The sequence below is a fragment of the Xiphophorus maculatus genome, chromosome 2 (genome assembly GCF_002775205.1).
Source record: "Xiphophorus maculatus strain JP 163 A chromosome 2, X_maculatus-5.0-male, whole genome shotgun sequence".
In the NCBI taxonomy this organism is placed as follows: Eukaryota; Metazoa; Chordata; class Actinopteri; order Cyprinodontiformes; family Poeciliidae; genus Xiphophorus; species Xiphophorus maculatus.
The window spans coordinates 16,735,246-16,763,077 of record NC_036444.1 but is presented as its reverse complement, the minus strand read 5'-3'; the positions used below and the strand labels follow the sequence as shown (position 1 = coordinate 16,763,077).

The window sequence follows — 27,832 nt, the reverse complement described above, 5'->3', positions numbered from 1 at the left end:
CTTGGTCGGTGATTGGACGTGACGTGGCTTGGTCCGGCGTTGATAGGTCGACGATTGTGGGCAGGTCGCTTCAATTAACGGGTCCCGGTGGGGATAAAAGAGTCTTCCAGTTTGAATTTGCGCCTAGGCTTCATTTTCTATACAATGGAGGACATTAAACAACATTATAATGATTGGTTATTAAAGATGGAGGGCATCGTTTGTTGACCCGTTTAATCTTAAAGAATATAATCTCTTAAAGATTTGAGATTTAGTTCATTATATCTCCACCCAAAGATGCAGCTTACTTTGACTAGTCCCACAAAGTATTGAGTTTGTAACGTCATTATTTTAATTCAAGTCACTCAGGTAGCGATTGCGTCCATCACTACTCAGCACAGTGTCTGATTTGTAAAACACTTCGCGTTTTTCTGACTGCTGGTGCCGCCCCCCTCTGGCCCATGTGACCCACATCAAAATACTCCACCTGTTACAAGTTGGGTTCCAATATTTTTGCACCACTGGTGATTTTGATAAAAACAATTATTTATTAACTGGAGGGTTTTTTTTTTCCCCTCCACTGAAAAATTTACCAGATTATATTCATATGAATTTAGTTTAAGGTTTTTTTTATTCACCTTATTCACGTTGAATGCCAATAATGTGACCCCCTTGTTCTGTAGGTTCTCAGGGTTGGTTTATAAAGAATCCCTTGAAACATTGTGACATCGTGTGATTTCTTGAGAAGTGATTGACTGTGTTCTGTCAGCCCTTATACTGTTTATTCAGAGCCGTAAATAAGCAGATTTAATGAGCTGCTCGTTGCATCTCTCTTGGATTCTCGTCTCCTCCTGCGCTTGCGTTCCTCTGTTTTAGCAGAAGGAAAAGTGGGCGTGTTGTTGCCTTTGAGGCAGCAGCAGAGGCAGTCGGAGGTGACTGAAAAGGATATATTTGACAAACCGTGGCTTTGCGTAAGGGTTTGTTTGGGGTGAGTAAAGAAAACCAACTCCTTTTTTAAAAAAAACTACAAAGTATCCTTTGAGTGCAAATAGCGTTTGAAAAACCATTTTTAAAAATCATCGATAGACTAAAACGGAGGGTGGGGGAGGGACTGCTTCTCCTCCTCGCTCCATCTCACGTTACCGAGCTATAGTGGAGTGGCGAGGTCAGCACAGCTGCGACACGTGAACCTGACTCCAAATATAAATGTGATCAAACGCCGCTCAGAGGGTCCTCACGCCCCTGCGTCGAAAGTTTATCCCCCCCCCCCAGAATCCCCTTTACGCACAAGGCCACGACCACGAGAACGCAGCTACGCGTATAGCCGAGTGAACTCAGGATGAGACTGGGTGGCGTGGCCCAGCTATGTCCAGTCAGTCGGACGGTGCTGTGAGTGGCGGCGGCAGCTGTGGAACGTGGAGAAGGAATCCTCTCATGGGACTTCCCGGTCCTGAAGCGCCTGATCCGGAGGCGACGTGAGGAGCGCGCGAGCCTCCAGAACACGGAGCGACTCCAGGACTCTCCTCACTGCGCCCGACAGCGGACACCAGCGGGTTCCGACTGGGAAGGAAGGGGGGCGAACCCGTCTCTGAGCCGAGCGCACAGAGGACCCCGAGCCTGAAGGTTGTGGGTACATAGCATGGGAGTGCAATGTTGTCCAGGAAGGGACTCATTCCTGAGGATTACTTGCTGACACGATTAGCTGAGGATGTTCTGCAGCCGAAGTTCAAGGCCAAACAAGGGAAGGCTCGGTTTGTGGGGAAGAACGGCACCTGCAACGTTGCGCACACCAACATCCGAGAACAGGGTCGGTTCTTACAGGACGTGTTCACCACACTAGTGGATTTGAAATGGCTCCACACTCTCATCATTTTCACCATGTCCTTCCTGTGCAGCTGGCTCCTGTTCGGGATGATCTGGTGGCTTGTGGCTTTTGCGCACGGGGACCTGGGTGAAAAGGGGGATGATTTTGTCCCGTGCGTAACCGACATCCACTCCTTCTCCTCCGCCTTCCTCTTCTCCATAGAAGTCCAGGTGACCATCGGCTTCGGGGGTCGGATGATCACGGAGGAGTGCATCTCGGCCATCATCATCCTCATAGTGCAGAACATCGTGGGACTGGTCATCAACGCCATCATGCTGGGCTGCATCTTCATGAAAACTGCGCAGGCTCATCGGCGCGCGGAGACGCTCATCTTCAGCAAGCACGCAGTCATCTCCCTCCGAAACAGCAAGCTGTGTTTTATGATCCGCATAGGAGACCTGAGGAAAAGCATGATCATCAGCGCCACCGTGCGGATGCAGGTGGTGAGGAGGAGCACCACGGAGGAGGGAGAGGTGGTGCCCCTTGACCAGATCGACATCCACATGGATAATCCGGTGGGGACCAACGGGGTCTTCCTGGTGTCCCCCCTCATCATCTGCCATGTCATCGACAAGTCCAGCCCCTTGTACGAGCTTTCACCGAACGACCTGCAGCACCAGGACCTGGAGGTGATCGTGGTGCTGGAGGGGGTGGTGGAGACCACCGGCATCACCACGCAGGCCAGGACTTCCTACGTGTCGGAGGAGATCCTGTGGGGCCAGCGCTTCGTGCCGACGGTGTCCGAAGACGACGGCATGTACGCAGTGGACTACTCCAAGTTTGGCAACACCGTCAAGGTACCGACGCCGTGCTGCAGCGCCAAGAAGCTGGATGAGGCCGGTGGCATCGCACGGTTTAAGCTGAACGAGGGCGTCACCATGCGGCCGTCCGTGAGAAGGCGGAGGGGGACCGCGATAGTGCGCAGGTCCAGAATGGAGAACAAGTGAGGCGTTCTGCTTGAAACTGAGCCGCTTCACTTTCAGTATCATTTAAAAACAACCGGAATCTTATTTATTTTACATTTGCGCGCACATTGTATGCACACATAAACCTGTGTTTACCTCAGGATCAGAGACAAAGCACTGAAATAACTCTGACTGTTGGAATAGTTCAGAATTTCAAAATTGGGGTTCTGTGAAAAGGTTACACGTAGTTAATAACCTATCTATCTTTAATAAGCGATTCTCTTTCTCTCCATATTTATTATGAATCCAGAGTGATTATCTGAGAGGAAACAGTAAACTCTACCGCCCAAAAGCAGCTCTAGTCTCAACGCTGTTCTTAATGTGGCTTTAATTTTTTTTTTTTTTTTTTTTTTTTACCAAAGCCCTACACAAAAATATCTTATATGTGCTGCATCAGTGTCATAACTTCAAGTATAATCTGAAGGATGAATTATTTAATGATTGATTTTTATGACAAAGAAAATAAAGCAAACAGATTTCTGTGAATTTGAAAGCATTGGGATTTACTAAGGATGAACACTAAAATTGATTTAAAGAAAGGAGTTAAAACTACAAAGTCTGAATACCAAAGTACCCAACATTTATCTGAGAGGAGAAAGATGGGAAGGATTTCAAAGACTCAGAAAGACATTTGTTCCTTCAGCTTTCAACACCAGAGCTGCCAAGGACAGAAATAGAAACTAGAAACAGTGCCTTACTTTTGTCAGATGTTTTTTTCCCTCTCGGTTGAGGAGCAGAGGGATTTCTCCTACATGTCTTTCTGACCAGGTAAACAGTTCTGGACTTCTCAATACTCTCACTCTGGATTTGGGACCAGGTTGGATGTGGATGAAGAAGTGCTTAAAGAAAGTTAATAAGTAGGCAAAGTTACAAAACCTCACTGAGAGGAAAAACACGACAAAGAACTTTCAACAAAATGAAATCAACAACATATTGTAACCCAAGTTGACCTGGTTGAATAAAGGCTTTGACTTTTTGTCGCTTACCTGTTTTAAGATTAAATACAAAGACGTGAGAAAAATCTCAAAATGTGGATAAGAAGTTTAAAATTGTATTTCAAGAATAATGTTGAAATAAATCTCTAGTTTGCGGTCAGACATAGAAGAGGAGGTATGAATTAGACCTAAATTTGCCCTAATTCCAGGATCAGTGTATTTCCTGGAGAGGAGACATCAATAGATAGATTAGCCCATTAGAGGCAGAGTTGGAGTGAGTTTACATATAAAAAAATAAAAATAAAAATAAATGGAAATATGTATATTTTACCAAAATGACTACAATCTATAACTACAATTATAATACATCTTTGAAGTTTCAAACATCAGTAATCAATCTATTGAAGAGTTATTCTAATAGGTAATATGCTTGATTAAAATTATATTATCAAACTTAGAGAATAGTTTGGGTACTTTGGTACAAAATAGAAGTAGGGAGGGATGAAATACTGTATGTAGGTACAGAACAGGAGTATAAATTGGCAAATTAAGGAAATAACTCTAGAGTTCAAAATGTTTTCTATTCCTGGTAAGAAATAAATTTTTTTTAACCTTTTAACAAAACCCCACTTCAAAACTTCTGAGATGTTTAAATGTGAGCCCTGGCATCCAGAGTGCAATGTTTGTTTTTTAAATCTGAATGATTGCATGTATTTTAAATTATTAGAAAGGGAGATGCTTAACTTAAAGATAAAAAGAATGTTGTATATGGCCTTGCTGAAAATGACATTAAAGTAAAGCTGTTTTCATGTACTCCATTTTTTCTCATCTTTCTTTGCTCGAGTACAATCATGAACAATATTTGAAATATTATCGATCTTCATATATACAAGTATTTTCAACATTATGGCATTAATTTTGTACTTAAAGTATCAGCCCTGGAGGCAGAGCCGGCCTGAGGTAAAGCGAACCAAGCAGCTATTTGGGCCCTCAGGCCATCTGGGGCCCCATTAAGACTTGAATTTTAACACAGACTATAGACTTGTTAGATATATCTAACTATCTTACAAGAATTTCAACATTTGTTTGAGAAGGTCAATTTAACAGTTTCAGTAAATATAAATTAGATTTTAAATAGTTTAACATTTAAATTTAAAGTTTTAAGGAACCAGCAAGTTTACTTTCTAAAAGTGAAAAAAAAAAATTCTCATAGTTTGACAGTTGTGTTGCCATAGCTACAATCTGATTCTGAGTTTAGTCTTTTGTTTGAGCTCAGTATGTGAATAAACACATCTCAGTGATAATGAATGATCACAGATCGCTTTTAAGCTTGGCTAGTTCACTTAATTTAATTTCCTGTACCTAACCAGGTTAATACTCCATTGAGACGTCGCTCTCCTTTTCTGCAGGACCCGGGCAAAAAATCTGCAGAGCATATAAAGATGCTTATACAGAACATGGCTGCACAATTAAACTCCTGATTTCACCAAATCTATATAAAACCCTGTTAGTGATGATGTTCTCAACAGGAAGAGGAGTCCTAATTTAATTCGTTTAGGGCCCCATGCAACCTTGGGCCGGACCTGCCATGGTAGGGTTCAGTGTTACTGATGAAGGGCCACTAGATGGCGCTATTACACTGTCTGAAGTCTCTACCTGATAACATATAATTGCTGCCAATGCGCTTTGTGATTTGGAACCGTTCTCCCTTAATTATTGCAAACAAACTGAATCTTGTGAACATTTATAGAATATAAAATGAAGTTGGCAGTTTTGGTCCTCCATAGACATATTGTCTGACTCCACATAAAACTAGAATCTTAAAGAGATTAAGATTTAATCTTATAATTGTGTTGGAAGCTTGATGTTTCTTTATTTAAAATAAAAAGTCAAAGTATTTTGGTAAATGATAGATGAACTGGCCTAATAAGTTATAAATCGGTATTTGTTCAAATTTAATCTCAATGTACTCACTTTATTAGGCATAGTGTGACTATCGGGCTACATTTGACCCCGTTTCCCCCAAACAGAACCAATTCGTCATGGCAACAAGTTTTAGAGAGACATTCAAAGATTCTGGTCCATATTACTATTACATGCATTCTATGTCATATAGAATATATCTGACATGAATCTCTGTTTCATACTTTAGAACTGGTAAATACTTATATCCTTTATTTTTCCTGATCATGTAGCCCAACGTGAGCCGGTGAAATGTAGTAGATGATATCAGTCATTTAAGGTCATATTTTAATGTTAATGTTTTTTTAATAAACCACAATTTTTCACAGTTGAAATATTTAAATACTTACAAGTCCCTGCTACTCATCTCACACACTAAACCTGTTAAAAGTTTTATATTAATAAGAGACGGACACAGCTGGCATTTCTCTCTTTTATTAGATTATAATCCGCAGAGCTTAAAATATTAAATTGCTTTTAACTTAGTTAATAATTAAAATACATAAAAATGAGCCAGAACTGAGGAACCCTGCAAAAAAAGAGAGAAATTTAAAAATAAATAAAAATGGAGAATCATAAATTCAATCCTCCTCCAAACAGAGGCTATATCTGACAGAACCCGCTTGTGATTCTTTGTACAGTAAAGTCCAAGCAGACTTTGCATGTTCTATATCCAAACTAATTTTCCTCTGATGATCTTTTATTTTCCTCTTTAAAAAAAAGAAAAACAAAAGTAAATTTAAAGGGTGAGGCAAAAAAATAAAAGCTGTGTTTTTTCATTTCTGAGCTGGAAGCACAGGTGAGTGTTTACGCAGCAGAGCAGCTTTGCACCGTTACTCCCACTCCTCCTCCCGTCTCCACGTCCGCCCCTCTGAGCCTGCAGACATGACCTCATGTCTTTGTCCTCCTGTGCTGCTGGAGTGGGTGGTGCGGCCGTGCTCGACACCAACACGCAGCTGTGAATCGCCCGGTATGGGCGCCCAGTCTGCCTCGAAGTATTCGCTCTATGAGAAGATTAAACATCTAGCGTACAATCTTTAGATTTGCCCCTTTGTCTGCATGTTTGCTGCCCCCTACAGGTACGCTGTGGGACATGTTTGTGGGGGATTATGCGAGTACAGTGCAGTTAAATATGAGCAACATTTGTCCTATGAGGCAGTCTAGTGAATAAGGGACAGAATGAAATCGAGAGGCTCCTCTCTGGCAGCAGTTGACTGATTCTCTCAGATCCTGAGTAGGAAGCGCCTTAATTACCACCCCCCACTCGCTCCAGATAAAGAACCCGAACAGTGATTGGCTAGCATTGCTCCATCAGGCGGTAACATGGCTGCCTCCTTGCCGTCGCAGCGCCGCCACCCCCATCCCCGGAGCAGGAGGGAGACGAGCCTGCGGGTGAGCAGAGGCGCCGCTTCTCCACTCATCTACACTGTACACATAGCAGGTCGAAGCAAAGCAGAGCCCCGGCCCCCACGCCTTCCTGTACTGTATGCTAGGTAGAGGACAGATGGAGGTGGATAGAAACACTGCACCCCGCTTCAACAACAACAAAATAAAACTGAGTAAAACTTTCAACAAAAATAAACGAGGAAAATAAAAACCAAAAAAATAAAATAAAATATACACATTTTGTCTTTTGTTCCTAGTTTAGATTGCAGAGAAGACGGGAGGGATTTGTCCCTGGGAGGAACGCTCACGCCATTTCCTGCTGGCGTGACAAACCCCTCCCCGCAACCCCAACCTCCCCACATGAAACCCTCCCAGGCCTTTTCCTCCCGACTGGTCGGTCGGTCGGTGGTGGAGCGAAACATTAGGGTAGTGGAAGGTTTCATAAGTCCTGCCTGCACCGAGAAAGGGGACTGGGCTGTTTGTTTTCCCTTCTCTCCTCTCAGATCTTCCATCATCCCCCAGGGCCGCCATCTCGCCGCCGCTGCTCATCTCTCCGTCACGTGGTTCTGTGAAGACGGGGAGGGGGCCGGTGCGGGGGCGGAGGGGGCCGGGGCGGGAACGGGACTGCAGAGGATTTCGGACAAGTCGTCCATGATACAGGTCTCCTTAGGGTCGATCAGGTTGAATTCCCTTACGAAAACGATGAAATGTGCATACAGAGTGTTCAAGTGGCCGTGCAGGTCCAGAGCCACCGTTTCCTTAAAGTGCGCCCAGTAGAGGTGAGCCAGCACGTGGAACAGGTACCGGCAGATCTTCTTCACCAACGACTCAAACGAGTTGGGGAACTCTTTGCCTGAAGGAGGAAACAAAAGCAGACAAGAGGGACTGGTTTATGAACAAGCATCACGAGATACGGAAAAAAAGGTCAGAGGTCAAGTCTGCTATTGAGTCACAGGCATTTATTTATTTTAGCAGCCAACATACCCTGTTGAACTAAACTAAGCTAGCTGTCGGGCTAAATGATGTAAGTTTTACTACAACTTTTAGCCGAGGCACTTGTTAGGAGATCTGGTCAGAGTTCTCAGTCCCTTTTAGGCCACTTTCCAAGTAAAATTACAAACTTTACTATGAATTTAAGGCCAATACCTCTACAAATGTCAGGGTTCAACTATGAAACCTGAAAAAATGAGGAGGAAGGAAGCATGATGGGTAAACTGGTGGAGGAAACAGAAGGACACATGGCTGGAAGGATAGACGACTGGCCAAATGAAAGATAATTGGATTTGATTGATCAACAGACAACTGGATGGATGAACAGATTAACAGAAAGAAAGTTGGATGGTCTGATTGGTAAGCAAAAGGCTGGAAAGATGGAGGATTTACATACTGATGTAAGACAGCTGAGTGAAGGGATGATAGACAAGAGAATGGATGGATAGACAGACAGGAGGACAGAATCTGGATGTCGTTCAGACAAATGATATGGAATGAACTACATTTTCTTTTTTTACAGTTTCTTTATAAAACCTAAATGAAATTTAGTACTCCAGACTTCTAAGGCAACATTCTAAATTTATACGCCTGCAGGGGGCAGTGTAGCATCAGTCAGGTTCACGCTTCAGAGGCTCAGGGGGTCCACTCACCATACTTTGTAGGAAAGATTTCCTCGTCTGTGACCAGTTTCTGACAAAGACTCATTACGAAGTCGACGTACTGTGGAGCAGTGCACTTTGTCTTCTTCCCCCTCTCGTCATACCAGTAGTATATTCTAGAGACAGAGAGACAAACATGGAAATCACCTTTCTGATATTTTGTAAAATCCTTTGATTACGCAACTGTGCAACTTTAAATAAACATGCAAATAGATGTTTATGGCAGCTGAGACAAAAACAAGAGCACTTCCTGGAGCAACAGGGTGATGAACAGCACATTAGCCAGCGATGAGGCATAATCAACCTTTAAAAACAATCTGCTGCTCTGTTTCCTCATCAGGAAAAAAAACTAAACGACTTTCTGAATTAAGCGGCAGAGTAATAGAAAGAGCTAAATAAACAAATTGAGTTTTATTCGACTCCAATTGGAACCAGTTCCCTGATCTCTCTACATTCATCACCAGTTCAGGGCCAGTCCTGTTGCTGGTCCAACATTTCTGTTTGGACTAACCCACAACAGTAAACATCTGGAAGAACAGGCAAGAAAAAGATGTCATCAGTGGGAAGAGGTCACCTGAGAGACTTTAGCAGGCTCACGATGAGTCAGACAAACGAAACAGGATGAGTGAAGAAACAAAGCATGATCTCAGAGCTGAAAGGAGTCGGTTCATTGGCTGATAAAATGAGAGCGCAGGTGCAGCTGAGGCACCGTGTGTGTGTGTGTGTGTGTGTGTGTGGGAGGTGGAGGACCAGACATTACAAATCCTGAGTAAACCTGCAGGATATCTACTGGTCACACCAATCATAGAGCCCCACAATGCCTCGCCAAAGTATTCACACACCTCTAATTTGTCCCATTGCAGCCACAGACTCAGGTGTGTTTATGGGGATTTTGTGTGATAGACGAAAATTGTAAAGCACCAGGAGATATAAATATATTTAACGCAGCCCTCTTTTGTCTCATAAATAAAAATAAAATAAATTTCAGACTGATCAACCACCTGTAGAAGCCATCTCAATGGTAATATTAAAATAATTTAAGGAAGCTACAGTGTCATGTTTTAGATCAGGCTAGAATGGCCCAGTCAAAGTCCAGACCTGAATTCAATTAAGAATTTGTGACAAGAATCCATAATCACAGATGCAAGCCGAGTAAATTTATGTTTTTTCCTAAATAAAGAAAACCTGCCTCTAGGTGTGTAAAGATGGTCGAGACATTCTCCGAAACATCTGCAGCTGGAAATGCTCAAAGAGGAGGTTCTAAAACGTGTTGACAGAGGAGGAAAACAAATGCAACATAACATTGTTTCCTTTCTATTTTTCTCACGTAAAATCTCAGTAAAATACAGCAAAGTTTCATGGTAATTTTATATGAGTAATTTTACAAAGTGCTATGTTCACACAGACTATGCCAGGTGCAAACACACACCGCGAGCCGCTCTCATCCAGACTGATTATATTTCAGGAACTGTTACGTTTCATTACGTTCAAACTGCTTTGAATGGGGAAATCTATTTTTAAAAGATTTTATCGCTGTTTGCAGAATCTAAAATGGAACCAGCTAAGTGAGACTAACAATGAACACACAGAGCACTTTATCCACCCACCCGAACAAAATGGGGATAAAAAGGCTGCTAAATGGTTCCATTCCCTCAAAGATCATGGAAACATTTTCTTCCTAAAATAGTGCCAAGCTCTGCCCGTGGGCAGGGGCACTGACGCTGCTGAGACTGCGGCTCAGGCGGTGCTTTACCGCAGAAAGAGGGGAGAGAGGGGCAGGAAAGGGTGGAGCGCTGCACAGCAGGAAAGGGAGAAAGGTAGAGTCATAAATATGAGGCCTAGTGTTGCAAAATGGATAATTCAATCCAGAGAGAGGCTACGGCACAATATATATTCAATATTAGTTTGGAGTGTTTTTCTGCGTTAACTCGTTGCTTCTGATCTCCACAGCTGAATGAACGCGGCTAATAAAACGAGACGCCGTCGCCTTCTGCGCTCACTCGTGCAGGCCAAGCACGCTACCTCCATTCCTCTCAGGGTGGAGGCTAACAAGACTAGCTTCAGGTGACAGCCGTGGAAAAAATCCACTGTTGACTCAGAGGGAAGCTCGCCAAGTTTCTTTTACACGGAAAAGCTACCAGGTTGCCAGTAGTCAGTGGTGGAGGTGGGTTTGTCAGGTCATTTCTCCGATGTGAGCTTTTCCAGATTGGTTAATATGTTACAAGACTGTGGGTTATGTGTTGCTTACAATGTGTGGCTGATCAGATTTTACCGTCATTCGGCACACAGAAGGCGTCTCTTTAGAGACTTAAAGGATGACAGAACCACACCCCAACAGGCTCCCTGTTTACACAAATACTTGCAGTCAGTTGCCTCCCTTCATGCCATAAATATGCCAGCATGTTTTCAGAGGCACACAGTAGCTAAAAAAACAAACTGCTGCTATGAAACCTCTAGCTCTGGTCAGTGACCCAGGAGTGAGTTTTAATCACATCTAAAAAGGCAAATTAGCGACAGTTTAATTACAGCATTAAGGAAGTCAGTCTGTGTTCATATCAGCAGGCTGCAGAAGGCAAAGAGGATATACTGCAATTTCCTGAAATCTGCAGGAAATTGTCCAGGTGAGTGATTATACCACAATGACCTCATCTTTGCCAGATTACAAATAATCTTAAAATAGATCTGTGGAAAAATGAACAAATCATTAAATATCAGAAGGGGAAAAGAAAGTTTACGAAGTTTTTATGTGCAGGGCTAACCACATGTATTGGAGCTAATAAAGAAGTGTAAAAAGCCTTAAGATAATTTATTACAGCGCCATAATCAGAAAACCAATCCAATCTTAATTGAACATTTATTCAGCGGAGAAAAATGATGCAGTAAAAGTACTTTTAAAAATTACCCACAACATCATGCATCCTCCTCTGAACTTCACAAAGGGAATAAAGTAATTTAAACAGCTGTTCTTTGTTTTGTCAAAACTCACTGGTGAGTGTTTGTAACTGAATAGTAACAATCTTACTTTTATCTGACCAAATTATGTGTCAATAGTGTTTAATAGCTATTCTAGAGACTCAGTTCCCCCAAAGTGGCATCAAAGTGGCCAGTGGCTGAGAGAAATGAGCCATTGTCACAACATATTCATACCAGAGGGAAACGGCAAGTAATGGATTATTAGTCAAAAGTTCCTAGAAACTCTGGTTATCAAAAAAATGCTTTTAAAAAAGCCTTTATTTAAAATGAACTGTCAGGGGTACCTATACATTTTATTTTGTTACAAAAGATCAAAGAATTGTAATTAAATGTAATTTTTCAACATTTATACACATCAGATGATGCATCTACAATAAAAAATTACACACCTTTACAAGGAATGCTAATAAAAGTGGCAGTAATGAGAAGATTTGGTGCTAATAGGCAACAATCAGGGACCAAAATAAACCATTAATGAGTTTAAAGCAGAACCAAAAGTTCATTCATATTTATTTTTAACATTTTTTTGGCACTAGTGGTCTTTATTCATTAGCAGGAGTGGGCAATCCTGGTCCTCGAGGGCCGGTGTCCTGCAACTCTTAGATGTCTCCCTGGTCCAACACACTTGAATCCAATAGCTGAATCACCTCCTAAGTGAAGTCAAGTTCTCCAGAGTCCTGCTAATGACCTCATTATTTCACTCAGGTGTGTTAAAGTAGAGATACATCTAAAAGTTGCAGGAGACCGGCCCTCGAGGCCTGGAGTTGCCCACCCCTGCATTAGGGTGACCGAGAAGAGAATGACCGGTAGAAAAAGCCCAGCAATTGAACCCGACATCGGTTAAACAAGGACTGTAGCGTCTCTATGCGGAGCCACCTGGAGCCCCAGACCAGATATTTCTAATAAATTAACCAATATGTTGTTAGCTGCTAAAAACATGTTGCAGACAACTTACGTGCTACAAGCCGTCATGGCCTGACAAGTCTCCCCGGTGCAGAACTCTGAAATGGTGCTGTACTGCAGGTTGATAAGATTGAAGAATGTCGTCGCTGTGAAACACATAAGACACACAGATCACACCAGGGCAACCATCCCATGTCATCTGCTGCAAAGGACTACACCAAGCTACACAAATATTGTCAAGTCAGCATCATCAACAACAGGGGACAGGTGTTGTCACTTAGAAGTGAAAGAGATAAACGGCTCTTTCACGAACCAAATCTGAGGCTGATCAGTGACAGAAACACTCTGAAATATTTGTTTCACAGGTTAGATGTGTGCAACCGTGTAGTTTTTACTAGTAGGACAACATTCCTTCTGGAATTCATCCGTTTACTTAACAACTTCAGTGGAAAATACCTACAGCAATGTCTTCCAAACAAGTTTTTCCCTCAACATAATACATGCAGCCATGTTTATGTTTAATCTTCACATTACAAGCATTGAATTTGGGGTGTATGGGTTATTTTGCACCATCTACAATTTAGTAAAAGATGCATTTAAATCTTTATCAGAGAGATGCTCCAATATTTTATTGATTAAATGCATCTAAAACTAACAAAAGCTAAACCTGCAGGTCTGACCTCGTGAAAACAAAATAATTAGTATCGGCCAGGAAAAGTTTGATCACTTCATCCCACAGAGAGTGTTTAGCAGAATCTAGATTTGGATTAGGAGCTTCTTCTCTCCTGAAGGTAAGTGCACACACATGCTGGAAAAACAACACAAGCCCCAAAGGGAAAACCGTACAAGTTGAAGCAAACACTGAACTTTAAGGTATAGTTTGTCTTAACGACATGAAAACCCCACCTCTCCTTTTGAAGCTGTGTTTAATTACTCTTAATAGCTCGGTATTTACATTAGTGGTTTTGAACTCAACACGCTCATATGACGATGTCAGTCACTCACTGTTGCTCGCTAGCCATTCGTTGAGGTCTATCTCTCTGGGCAGCACCACCAGCTCCTTCAGGTCAAAGTCCACCACCCGGATCTTGGTGAACTCTGGCTCCACGTACTGCTTCTTCTCCTCTGCCGGTGGCTTCTTTCCATTTGGCTTCGTCTTCGACTTCCTGCAACACAGAGGAAAAAAAGACAGTTTTGAAAAGCTGCGCATGCTTTTTGATTGAGGCAGTCGTTCTTAAAAGCAAAAGTGAGATGGTGATGCCAGCCTTAACTCAGCAGTGCAACAAAAGAAACCCAATAATTTATGGAGACCTCAGCAAAATCAGAGTTAAAGGAACCTCAGTGAGGTCAGACCTGCAGATCTATGACGCCTGGGGGCGACTGAATCCATAAACATAAAGAAAATGCTCCCCAACCCAGACTTTGACAGTGACTTCACTGCAGACCCCACAAACACCCACTGCCGCATATTTACTGCAGATCTCCAACCTTACATCGGCTCAGATAGCCTCACAAAGTCGCCCGTCTGCAGCTCGTTGTGCTACTTTTAGCACAGACACGTCATATCACACCCTGCCTTTACTTCCCCGAGTTTTGACCTCTCACCCCTCGGGCTCTTCCTCAGGCTGCTCCAGGAGCAGCGGTTTGCATGGGGTCAAAGGCCAGAAACCTCGACATATAATACAGACGGATGCCTGGTCGGTCCTCTGAGCCACACAGCAGGTTGAGATCCTGCCTGATGGGTGCTCCGCTCTAACATTTCCTCTCTGTTCCTGATCCTGATTGGCTTAGGCCCACTGATGTTTGGGTTTGTGTGAGGACAAGGAAGACAGTTAGCTCCGCTGACCCTCACTTCCGGTCTTTCAGCAATCACCGACTTCATCGCTTTCACTCTGTCTGCTTCCAGATTTTTCCTCCAGGCAAAACCGAAAACATGCATGTAGCCCCTCAGTCAATCAAAAGCGTTTTAGAGGGAAGAAATGTAAGGTCGAGAAAAGAAAGGAGGAGTCAAACTGACATGATTCCAGCTGATAACCATGGGAACAAATAAACACTTTCAAAACATGACAGAACCGCGAGGCCTTCTTGGCACGCTGCAGTTTCATTCCCCTTCCCAGGAAGCGCTGCCTCGCTTTTCCACCCAGCATACAAGGGAAAGGCATGTCAGCATGTAGCTGCGCACACACAGCCTGCAGTCTTCCTACTTTGTAAACGTTTATTTTTTATGTGCTTGCAGTCATCTAACTCATCAGCCCTGACAAAGGCAAACTGCCTGATGATTTCCTGTGAAACGTTTAACGTCTGAGCAAACCAAACTGGTTCTTGTTTAAAGTTTTCCACGTGTTCAAAATCACACAGCTGTCGAGCCGGCTGTGGGACTTGAACTGCAAGGATGCTAAAAGGCATTGTTGATTGGTTAATTACTTCTTACTAGTCAATATTAATTTTTCCAATATCTACTCCTGGATTGAAGGATTTCTTCTTTTTTTTTGACTACTGGTCAAAAACTTCAGTCCATTTTATTCATTCATTTCTTTGTATCCATCCAGTCAATCATAAAACCTCAACTTGTTCGTGGGAGTGCAGGCAGAATCAGGTGGTTTTCTGCTCTGAGCTACATGTTTCATCATGTGAAAACTGCTTTGCCCAAGGACAAAGCCTCATTTGCAGATACCGTCGGTTCTTGTAGCTAAAGGTTTTGTAAAGCATCTCAGAAAACTGTTCGACTCGTATGAAAGGATCTTTTGAAAAACGGCTTCACAGCCAACTCCTGTCCTCCTCTCTCCCTCTGCAGTTTCATAACTTTCCAAACAAACTCCTCCTCCATTTCTAGTGTCCACACTTCAAGGTGGGGGGGAAGAAATTCCCAAGTCATTATTTTAAGGTACAGAAAACTTCGTCTATACCAGCTCTTATCTGGGCTTGCATAACACACACAGGTTTTCCTGTTCTTGGCAAAAGCTTTTACCATAAAAGGCATTGAGGCGACTCGTTCTGCTCACCAGATCTGGGCAGAGCACAAGGCAGAAATTTAAGGGAAAAGTGAGGTCAGGCATGTTTTTGGACTGGAGAGAGCTGCAGTCCCATGATGACCTAGAAAACCAAACCAAAACGTCTTATTTCAAGTGAAAATGAAGATGTGAATCAGAAAGAGTGACTTTCTGATTCACAGAATCAGAAAGTGTTTATCTGGAAGAAGTGCAAGGAAATCGGTATAGAATTGTGATCAATGGACCAGATTTATCTTGATCAGCTCATAGCCCCTCCCACAAACACATGCAGGTAAGTGCTGTAAAATTGTGAAATGGAGAAGAAATCGGAAAATGTGTTTCTGCCAAAAAAGTCCAGATCAGAGGAGAGCTGGAAATAGACATTTATTGTTGGCCGATACAGAGGTCAGAGCAACGACCAACAGCTGTTCCACTTTTCTCCTCTCACTTTCTCCCAACACCCCCAACCATCAAGCCGTCTTCACTTACTACCTTTCCTCTTGTGTCCCCTCAACACACACACACACACACACCTGTGTCTACCACAGAAAGGCCACACTGACTGCAGCCCCCTTTCACTTTTCATGGTCCAGCTGGTCCCAACAGCTGCGTCCCCCTCCTTCACCCCGCCAGGCCCTCTGAGATAATCTAGAAGAAGCGAGTTTTGTCCGGTTTGAGAAGCGGTGTTTGTCCAGGCGCGTGCGCATCCGCCGAAGGCTGTTCAAACATACATCTGCTTGGCCTCAGGCTGGTGCAAATATTTGTTGCTCTATGTTGGCTGACCAAGTGGCAAACAAGTAGCCGAGTACAGCTGGGGTAAAAATGGCCTTAGCCTGAATATGAGTACAATTTGAATCCAGTCCCACTACCAGAATCTGGCTCTAATTTATCCTGGAATCACAGGGGAGAAACATTTCAGGGCCATGAAGAAGAATCAACTCAAGTGTTTCATAAAAGTAGAACAATCTGCTCCCAAATCGCTCTTCTCTTCCCTAAAGCCTTGGTGCTTTTTAGCTTGGAAAAGTTCAGGTAGAGCCCATCACTTTTTACTGACTTGTTTTGTGTGGAAACTCTTGTAACTAAACTGACACCTGTTTAATAACCTCCATGTAATGACTTTCCCCTGAAGCTCAGGGCTCCTGCCAAGCCAGATATTGCACAACTGTTGCCGAAATTGGCCCTCCGGATGGAAGGGGCGTAGAACTGCTGGCATCTGGATGCAGTCAATGTAATCCAAAGTAACACCAACAACAAGCTCAGTTCAGCTTTCCGTCATACACAACACTGCTTTAAAGACTTTAGGGATTTTTTCTAATAGTTCATAAAATAATCACGGGGCGCCCTCAAAAACAAAATGCAGTCCAACAAAAAGACAAATGTTGAGGTGTTTTAAAATGAACAGGACAGATTGATGCTAACTGAGTCAAATCTCTAGATAAAGAATAGATGATGAGTTTTTGAGCTTTTTTTCCACCCTGTGACCCTGAGTAAACGTAGCGTTTACAAGAATCAGAGGTCAAAGGCCTTACAATCAGAGATCTTCTGCTTGTTATACATTCATCAATCATCAGCTGAATAGAAACAATAATTACTTTAAAAGTGCAATACAATAACTGATTAAATTACTCAGTGTATAAACAGAGCAGTCTTAGGAGTGGCAGTTCTCCCTGGGGTCACTGATCTGTTTGGAGATCGAAACAAAAAGGCTCTGAACACCCTGAAGGCCACAAACACTAGAAATACAGCCAGGCAAGAGCAGAACCGCAGCAGTCACCAGAAAGGCTAAAGAAAGAGATGGGGCTTTGGTTGAAATAGTTAGCCTAAATTCAGAAAAGTTTTAACTAACCACAGAAAATCAGGTCGTTTTTGATTCCTGGAATAAAGACGCAAACCTGAAGCTTCTCTGTTTGGTTGGACTGGTAGACTTTATGCCTCCAAAGTGTTTTAACCACTAACCTTAGTTAGTTCTGACCGTCCCACCTTCCTCTTCTCATCCTGTCCTAAATCCCGTTCACAATGTTCACATGGACCCCCATGCAGCACCATAATGAAGCCTCATCAACATCACAACACGTATGTATATGAAGCAAGGGTAAGTCATTGCTTAAGGGCTTTTTTAAAAATGTAACTTCACAGTAAGAATATAAACTCCAATACTGTTTTGATAAAAGACAAAAAAAAAAGAATCAACCCAGAATTCTCTGCATGATAATCTGTAAATCTAAATAAAAACATAATCAGATCGTTAAATATGCTGCATCAAAGAGTTGTAGTTTTTTTTTTTACCCCCAAAAAATGTAAATCTTTTACCTCAAATGGGTCATAAGCTTATATTTATCACTCCATTCTTACCGCTCGTCTTTATAACTTCTTCTAAACCAAAGGTAATCAACAATTTACCAGAGAAGGAAACACATTAAAAGAAGAGCTACAAGTCTACAACCCTTCCTGTCATTCTCATTAACTTAACTTTCTTCCTTGTTATCTTTGGCATAGCCACTTTTGTTTTTATTTTTCCCCCTGAAGAAGTGTGTCAAATCTCCCTCTTTGTTGTATTTCCTCAGAGATAACTGATTTCTTCATAACAAGGTCGAACTTCCCAAAAAAGCAGGTTCAACAAGACTTGTCTCTACCTGTCGCTGATGTTGCAACAGACTTCACGCCACGGAGTAATACTTTCAGTTCAGCTGCCTGTATTTTGCATGCACAGGTTGATGGTGATAGCCTCCTCGCCATCAACGTTCATACTGCTATTGTGTCACAAAACTATTTGTCTTGAGGCATTCGGCTCTTGGACTGCTGGAAAATAAAAACACACCTCTCCTTTGACATGAAAAGTAAGAGGAAACATTTCCAGGAGAGCCTGTCCCCTAACGCAACAGACTCACAATGATGATTAAAACTGGAATACACAAAAATCAATCAGTAAGAGATTGAACTCTCTTAATCTGAAAGTCAAAAACCAATTGCCTTATTTTAGGTGGGATTCATAAACTCACTACCTCTATCAAAGAACCAGAACAGTTTCTGTCTATACGAGTTATAGGAATCGGTGGTAAAAGTTCAGGGGGAAAAAATTTTAAAATAAAACAGGGAAAATCCTTATTAGCCAGGAAAAGCTTGATTGTTGCCTCTTTAGAGATAATGGCTAAGAGTTGGAAACATGCAATTAGTTTGTGAATGGAGGACTAGTTTGTCAGACATTTTTTTTAAGCGTGAACCCAGCTCCCCAAATTTATAACTTTAAATGGCAGGGGATATAACACATTGTAAATAAATAAATAAATAAAAAATCTAGTTTTATGTACATAAGTATGGATTAAATGTCGGGGAAGAAAATGGTTTTAAAATATGGAAAGAAAGCAAACCTGGCATTATTTACCTTGTCCTACAACTAAGATTTTCCCACAGTAGATTTTAAAAGGCTTTGACAAAAACAATTTCATCCTTAGACATTTCTTTATTTTTAGCAGATAACTACAATTACTTTAATTTTTTAAACCCGTTTCCCTAAAATTCTCCTTAAATATCCCCTTTAAAAAAAATAAAGTCACCAGTAACACTAAATATTTTTCCATTCTTCTCATCTCCTGACTCATCACCAGCACAAAACTCCAACTTAAACGTCTTCTCATTTGTCTCCAAATTTTCCCCCAAATTTGTCTCCAAATTTTCCCCCAAATTAAATATGTAAAACATCAGGAGAGGGTTGAGTTTCTCTGAGACTTTTTAGTCCTTTTTTTAGAAAGAACAAAAAAAGATAGACGACTCCCTGGCAACTCTTCCCCCTCATCATCATCACTGAGTGGTAATCTGCGGTGGTCTTGTGTTTAAGCGACAGAGAGTTTATGAGTCGCTGTTAAGGCGCTAGTTCTCAACGCGTCTCCTTATCTGGAAGGACGCAAACCCAGCGACAACCTGACGTTCATATGAAAAACAGCGCGGTAAAAACAAAAATGCTTAGTCAATAATAGAGTAATATAATAGAGAAAAAATTAATTTACTCACAAATTACTTCTAATAATTTGAAAACTAGGAAAAAAAGTATTACCTTAGTACTTTTCCGACTGCCTGAATGACCATTTTCGCTGTTAATGGAGGTCTTGGGTTTTTCTGAGGGCGCATAACTTTCTTATCTTAACAAGAGGAGCAATAATCTCCAACCATAGCCTAGAAACATAAACAATATATATCAAAACGTCGCTTGTTCGGCCAGTTCAGGTCCGACAGAATAAACGCACCTTGTTGGTCCCACAAGAACTTTCTGACTATTTACAGGAGAAAGAAAATCTCAGAGTAGCTCTCACAGAAAGCCCTCCCCCCTCCGCTCCATTACTGACGTCCAATCAGATAAGCGGGAAGCCAGGTAGGAGGCGGAGCATAGTGACGTCAACCGTCTGCCCATGTGGACGTGGTTGGTGTGGTCAGACTGTAACTGGACTAGCGAAATAAAAAGGTGCAGCAAGGTTTCATACTCCTGTTGCAATAACTGGTTTGCACACAGCCTCGCTTTTCTCAGCTGAAAGAAACTAAGGACGTCAATTTTAAACGAGAAAAATAGATTGTAGTAAATAATTTTATTAAATAAATTAGATTTAAAAAAACAACACATTGCATCAGTGGATTAGTGAACAAACGTTTGTAAAATAGAGAGTAAAGAAAATATACAATTTAATTTCTACAACTAAAAAAAAAGAAGAAGCTTGCAGCAAGAATATTTGCTCAGCATTGCCTGCCTCTGAGTGAACGGTGCAGTGTTGGGTGCTGGGCCTGCAAGGTGACATTCCTCCTTTTCATTCTTAAACCATTCCCGCAACCCAATCATGACCACAGTTAGACGTGTTCAAGCATGACTGAAGAACCAGTGAGGGAATCAGGCTGTAAATGTTTTTTGCAGGGCAAGGTTATTGTTGGGGGGGGGAATTGTTTGGAGACTTTTTTTTATTTTAAGAACATAATTTAAAGCACAAGTAAGTTATAAATTTTAATTACACTGTCAGAGAGCAAACAACACTTGGACAAGGAGTTATGAAAACTGACTATAAGTTGGACTCATGGGAAAATTACAACTATTGTTGCCAAACTATCATTCTCTTTGCCGTTCTTCCCTCTAATTATTGCCTGACAGCACACACGGCCCTCTTATTCTCCCGTTTCTGCTGTTGTGTTCACACATTTCCGCTGCTTTTCTTGGCTTGTTTATGTCGCCTCTTGCAATCATTGTCTCCTCTGGGGGACAAAAAAAGGCAAAAAAAAAATGTATAAAAAAGGAAATGAACATGGGGGTCAGTCTTTGCACATGTGGCAAGTGTACGACCGACAAGTTACCACATCACAGAAACCAATCTGTGCAATCTGCAGAGCTGCAGTGTGCATTCCTCATATGAAACTCGGGGCAAGCAGATACATGAGGCCATTATTCCTGGTGGAAAAGCCCCTATTTGATCCAAAAAGACCTGAGAAGCAGCTGTTTTTGGGGGTGTGCACCCATTTAACTGGAATTGGTGGGTGGAGATGGCTGGTCCTGAGGCATGTTCATTGGTTCCTACTGCTGAACCAGAACTGAGAAGTACTAACAGGAGGAGGAAGACCTTTTTTTCATGGGGCTAAAAATAGCAGAAGCCTGACTAGTTTGGCCCATGAAGAATGAAAAAACTTGCACAGAGGCCATAACATGCGAGAGCCTATGCAGAGTAGCTTAATCAGTGACTGAGGAGGAGTAGCCAGATGTGGGGGTGGGTTGTCAGTTTCTCTACAATAATCAGTGCCTATAAGATGCAACTTTAGCACTACATTACAAAAACCTGCCGCAATCCCATTTAATGAATGTAAAGGGTTCAATCAATGTAAAGGGGAGTCCTACAATTCAGTAGTCAGCCTGAGGAACAAGTTACTACCCACAATGTAAAAAAAAAAAAAAGAGCCATGTAATGGAAAATTAGAATTTGTAAGAATGTATAAATAATCAGAATAATAGTTAAGACAGGTTCTACATACTATGAATCTTTATAAATTAGCTCATCCAAAATAAATCAGTAATATTGCTCAAAAAGTGAAACTCGCTGATACTTTACACACAGAGTAATAGACTTAATGTACTTTTGATGATTATGGCTAACTAATAAGAACCCAAAATTCAATTCCTTGGATAATCAAATACTATATTAAAAAAACCAAGCAATGCAGAAATCTCATCATGCTGAAAAGTATTTTCATGCATTGTACACAGTACATGTATTCAATACATAATTGGACCTTCTTTGCATAAATTACTAGATCATATGAGCTGTAACGGAAGCCCAGCTTGCATAGATTTTCTATGAGGTTCTGGTCAGGGCAGTTTGTACCACTATGGTCACAGAAACAGCTTTTGGCACCTTTGGTAGTGTGGACAGGTGCCAAGTCCTGCTGGAAAATAAAATCAAGCATCCCCATACAGCATTTCAGCTGAAGACACCATGAAGTGACCTAAATTTTTCATTTTCTAAGTTGAGTAGAAACTGGTCCAACTAGCAGATGACATGGCACCCAAAATTGTCACAGACTGTGCACATTTTGGTTTCTCGTATCTCTTCACTCTTTTCCAAAACTTTGCAAACTTGATTTCCAAATGAAATGGAAAAACTGCTTTAATCTGTAAAGAGGACTTTAGACCACTAAACAGCACTCTAGGTCATTTTCTTCCCAACCCAGGCAGGACAATTCTGACATCTCTGGTTCAAGAGTGACTTGACACAAGGAATGTGACGGTTATCTTCTGGATACAATCTTCTTAAGGCTGTGGTTATGTTTGTTGCTTGTGGACTTTTTCTTACATGTTTTCCTTCTACTCAACTTAAAAAAAAAAAAAAAATACATCACTGAACAACCAGCCATTATCAATGGCTTTGTGTGTCTTGTGGAGGGTGTCACTGGTCATCTGCTAGACAACTGTTAAATCAGTCTTTTCCATCAAACTAAAAAAATAGAAATATTGGTCTGATATTTAATTTACTACATAACTAAATTCTGAGTTTTAATATCTACAGGTCATAATCATTACAACTGAAAAAACTAAATAAAACATTTTCAAGTTAATATTAACGCAATGAGGTTAGAAATATAAAATAAAAGGTAAAATACAGGGCAATAACAGACCACCATAAGTTTTGAAACAGATTAAAGTGTTATTTGCCTTTAAATCCCAACAAGGAATGATGCAAAGCCACAGGAAGCTCAATGCTCAGGGAACTTTCCATTAGTTTGACTCAAACTATTAAACCTTTGTGGTCACCTAAGATGGCAGATATCTCTTCAAAATCAGAGAGGCTTGGCGTCAATTCACTGAATCCAGGATGAGAATTAAAGGGCAGTAGTAATTAAACCTAGTCTACCATTAACTCGTCAGCTTATAGTAACACCTCTACAGCTGTTTGTCCTTTATGAGAGTAGGTGGAGACGGAGGCGATGCCAGCAAACTGGGCCCTGCTTGTGTTTCTGACGTAGATGGAAACCAACGGCCGCATTCCTTTGGTCTGGTAGACAATGGTTTACTATTTCTGCTCTCATCACAGTCACCTTTCCTCCTCCTATACAGACACTACATGGCATCACTTGCCTCCTACCTGCTCACCTAAACCAAATCTAGGATTTAAAATTTAGCCTCCCTGCTCCAAAAAAAAAAAAAAAACTAGTCAGAATCTTAGATGTGTGTCAGCCAACAAACATGGAAGTGAAGTTAGGATAACAGCTTGACCTTTTGTCTGTTTTAAAAAAAAAGAAGAAAAAGAAACTAAAACGTGAATAAAATCACTGATGTCATTATCCATGTGACAAAAGATGCGCTTACTCATAATCTGATGAAGTTAGAAAAAAAGTGACATTTATGTCAATAACTGATGCAAACAGATAAATCAAGGAATGCAAAGGCAGTTGGGGAAAAACGTGTTCAAAATTCAAAGGAATACAGTGCTGACGTCATATCACGCCATTTAGGCTCCGTTCCTGTGTTAAAGGTCAAGATTACAGGTCACATGCTACTACAAGTTACAAATATGTAACTGTGCATGTTCGATTAATGATATATGTCATTAAGATGAAAGGATTCATTTATAGGGAGCATTAAAAAAAAAAAAGATAACTGATGAGAACTGCTGACTGGCTGGCTCAACAGGTTGGATCTGAAAGTCTGCTGACAAATTCCACCTGCTTTAAAACAAAGAACAACAACTGTGATTCCAGGCGAGCAGCAGATTAGTCAGAACCGTAGCAGAAGCGCCTTGGATTCCTGCCAGCTGCCCGGTCCCAGGCCAGCTGGAGGACGCCGCAGCACATCGCACCTGAGATCAAAGCTAGGACAGAGGTCCAACTATGTTTTAGACAAAGTCAGAGCATAAAAAGCAGACACTGTCCAAGCTGGTTTTTAAGAGCTGTTGCTGCAGCATTCTGGGCTTGTGGGAATGTGTTTAGGTAAGGTCTTAGCTAGTGAAAACAGTGCAGAAGGGAGTTCCTCAGAGCCCAATGGGTTGTATCTGTATGCCCAGATAAAGGTCAGCAGTTTCAGGAGAGGCGATATACTGAACTGAATGACCTGTGTCGCAATATGAAATCCAAAACTATTTAGGAAAGTGAGGTATTTGCTTGACAATGAAAACTATAACAAAGTTGAGAAATGCACAAAGAAATTGGACAGTGGACTGAATAGAACAATTTTCAGTTTGATTGCTCGTGACTGGCTGGTTAAAAAATCAGAAATCGGCCTAAACCCAAGAATTACCAGGTCGCAGTAACAAAACCTTTGGGTGTGGACAGTGTTAAACCCCCGCTATGCTTCCTTAATACGTGTAAATAGGTCCACCCATTTTCTACTGCAGTTCTGAGCTAGCTTCCAAATTGAGGTAATCTTGACAATGTACATTCTCACAAAAAAGGACAATGATACATACAGAATGAGCCTGGATGCTTACATGGAGCATACATGGAGACATTTACTGTGAAGAGACTCAAACTCAGAGGAACCGCCGTGATTTAAGAAGCTTTTTAAAAGTGTATTTTCTACAAACTGTTGAGACATGTCTGAAGTTCATTCAGGCAGGGAGAGTGAGCAAGGCTTTCAGCATACAACAGTATGGTTGGACATACTACAACAAAATAGCATGTTACCATTTTGTTATGTTTTTAACCTCTAATGAAACGAGCAAATTTAGAAATCTCAGAGTTTAGGTCTACATTCTCTACCAAGGGAAACTGCTGGCTTAGTCATGCTGGCCTCACTAACTGATAACTATGTTAAATGAAAATAGTTTATTTAAAAGATCTCATATTGGCCACAAAACTTTGATTAATACAGTTCAGCTGAAATTATACAACAAACATACTGTGTGATGAGCAAGACATTAAAGATGCGTAATTAGCCTCCTAGAAGAAGGAACTAACAGACTTTGGTGCATGTCCTCTCCCCATTCTCTCTATTTCTTGTTGTCAATAAGTTCCACAAAATCTAAGCAAAAACATATTTTTAAAAAATTGTTTTGCATTTACAAAACGCTGATAACAGAGTGTCTCAGACATAACAAATATTGAGTCACAAAATGCAGAATTTAACTTTTACTTTTACTTAGAAAAGTGATGGCACCTAATTTTACAGACCAGTTTAGGCATTTACAGAGAGCTTCAAGCACCAGTGCTATTCATAAAAACTAAACTCAAGTCTGCTTCTGCCTTCTCTTTCCACTTATTCTCTCCATTCCAGCCTCACAGCATTTATCCTTCAACGTTTCTCTCCCTCTCTCTTACTTTTCTGCTTCATCTTTTCATCGCTCAACATTCCTGAAGGGGATGGGCAGCATGCAAAGACATGCCTGTGCTCTTTGCACAAATGCTGGCTAAACAAAGGAGAGGAGAGCTAAAGCAAATGAAAAGGTTAAATACTTTAAGTTTGTTGGACTTGGCTTTTTGTATTTGTGAATTTGATTATGTGCACTTCACAAGCAAACGCGCTACGTTTGCAATTTTTGCTCCACTTACCACCAGCAATGAGATTGAGATGAAAAATACTTGTCCGCCTAATTGCATCTGCATTCATGCTTATGAGTAGTCAAGTTAGATCATATGTTGAAATGTTCAGCTCTTCCCTTCTTTATGGCACATAGTTATTTTCATGTTTGCAAACCAAGAGGAAAAACTTGAAGGGTTTCTCTCCCTATGGTTCATGGGACTTTTGCAGGAAGACAGGAGATGAGAAATACCAGACTCTTGTCCAGACATATAAATCACCATCTCCATGGATACGATATGAATTCCTGTCGAAGAAAAAGCGTTGGAAGGGAAGAAGAGGAAACCACGGGAGCTGGTAAAGAACAAAAAGAAAGTGAGTGAAAAGGTGAAAAAGATAATTAATCATAGATCACAGAGGCAAAAACCAGAGCAGAAAGACTCGTTGGATTAAAAACAGTTTGGACAATAAGACTGAAAGAGCTTGCATCTGGGTGGGAGCCTGTCACAACATGCCCTGAGCTCCGGCTGAACTCCTCCTCCCTACATTCCTGAGAATAGGAGAGTCTCTATCCATCGTATGAGCTGCCATTTGGGGAGCCCAACACCTGTCAGTCAAATACTAAACCACGCACTCAAACAGGGGTTATGAGTCCAATGGGTCAAGGGCAATCAATCAGAGCTGTGCTGAGTAGTGTTTGTATTTAAAGTTTAATGTTTTGTAAGAATGGACTTCATAGAAACAGAATCATAATCAATAGAAATTGGATGAAATAGAGCGCCTTCAGAGAAAAATATTTATTTACAAATGAGACTAAGCCATTTTTTACAATAACTTATCTGAATAATTCATTAAAAATATTTAACTACAAAGACACTTAAATTGATGAACAGGTATGTACACTGGCACAATACATCTTGTTTACAGGCAAGGAAAGACAAAACTGCAATGAATTCATTCAAAATAGGGGTATAGATTTGTAAAGGCTATTTTGCACCAATTTAATGTCTGTCTGTTGTAACAATTTGTCACTAGTGGCCTCTGGCAAAAGTACAGTTTAAACAAATGTGTTTTTCCACCTTGTGCTAGTAAATTTCTCCATTACCACTTATATGTCTTTTCTTTTTTGCTAAGCTGCTTGTAAATTGTTTACACCAAACTGGTTCCTCTCTCTATTTACATGCCTTTTCACACCAAAATGACAGGAAAAATGAAACTAATGCCTTGAGACTGATTTTTTAAAAAGAATTTCAAAATTAGGCATAAAACAGTTGATTGATACCATTTTTTGAGCTTTTTGTTGATGTTTTTTTTTTTTATGTGCAGCAGTTGACTGGCAGACCAACCGGTGAAATGGTGCAGCATCATAAAAGTTCCCACCATGCCTACAATGTGACAGTCCTCAGGCACGAAAATGTAATGAGTCTTTATCCTGCAAATGGCCACAGGACTGTGGACAAGGTCACTTGTTCAGTGTTGGAGATTAACCACATGACAGTGTGAAGTCATCCAAAAAAACAGGTGCAGCATCAACTCAGCCAGTAAAAGGGTTCAAGAAAAAGAAAATGCAGCTTGGGAGCCAATTCCAATCTACCTTCATGATATGCATGAGTTTTCTAATTCATGCATATTATGGTATGACTTTAAATTTGTAAAAGAAAGAAATAATCATGTCCCATAGCTCAAAGTCTACCAAAAATTCTAATAACCCAGCAAAAAAAAAGAGAAAGCAGCAGAGACGGACAGGAATGTCTCTTTTCTTGGGAAGTGCACGATAACTTTGGCATGGAGACTTGGTAACCTCCATGTTTGCAGATATCTCCAAGGCAGATAAAATTCTGAACATTTCTGATCCAAAGCAAAACATTACCTTCAGATTACAGCTTCAAGAAACACAACAGTGCCCAGGATTGTTTGGGCATCAGCCTGTGAGAGCATTCCAAATCTGGTTCACAAATATTTGGTTATGGGATCAATACTGCCATCTACTGGTCTGAAAAGCAGATGCGGAAAGACTTTCATATTAGGCAGTTAAACAGAATACATTCTTTTTCAATGTAAAGACTGATGGAGATTACACTTTGCTTCTTCAAATATCTTCAGGAATGGACACCAATTTCCTGTTTCAAAAAACTTTTTAAAAATTTTACAGAAGCGTGGATACTTGCATATAAACATGAACCTGAAACCAAATCATGATGAATGCACTGACAGCACAGAGACAAGCATTCTAATAGAGACTGTAAAGTG

The 27,832-nt window shown here is 41.2% G+C and overlaps 2 protein-coding genes across 5 annotated transcripts in view; one reads left to right on the top strand and one right to left on the bottom strand.

The window, feature by feature from the left end:
• The first annotated feature begins 72 nt into the window (after window positions 1-72).
• Window positions 73-4,556, top strand: kcnj11 (potassium voltage-gated channel subfamily J member 11). Its single transcript, XM_023346616.1, has one exon. It carries the CDS (start codon window positions 1,630-1,632, stop codon window positions 2,788-2,790), a length of 1,161 nt encoding a protein of 386 aa, XP_023202384.1. The 5' UTR covers window positions 73-1,629; the 3' UTR covers window positions 2,791-4,556.
• A 1,629-nt stretch (window positions 4,557-6,185) lies between these two features.
• mob2 (MOB kinase activator 2) overlaps window positions 6,186-27,832 on the bottom strand; it is a 62,517-nt gene continuing 40,870 nt past the window's right edge. The window contains exons 1-5 of one of the 4 annotated variants that reach the window (XM_023346627.1): window positions 19,661-19,872; window positions 13,625-13,785; window positions 12,672-12,765; window positions 8,735-8,859; window positions 6,188-7,944 (exon numbers count right to left, since the gene is read on the bottom strand). In XM_023346627.1, coding sequence (XP_023202395.1) covers window positions 7,637-7,944; window positions 8,735-8,859; window positions 12,672-12,765; window positions 13,625-13,785; window positions 19,661-19,734 — 762 coding nt within the window. In that variant the 5' untranslated portion in view covers window positions 19,735-19,872 and the 3' untranslated portion in view covers window positions 6,188-7,636. Of the gene's footprint in view, window positions 7,945-8,734; window positions 8,860-12,671; window positions 12,766-13,624; window positions 13,786-19,660; window positions 19,873-27,832 lie in introns of those variants that run through there. The other 3 variants (XM_005803258.2, XM_005803259.2, XM_005803260.2) reach the window with 3 other exon arrangements.

Bases quoted from the DNA above. Each gene is read 5' to 3' on its own strand.
- kcnj11 (XM_023346616.1), top strand. From the start codon at position 1,630: ATGTTGTCCAGGAAGGGACTCATTCCTGAGGATTACTTGCTGACACGA.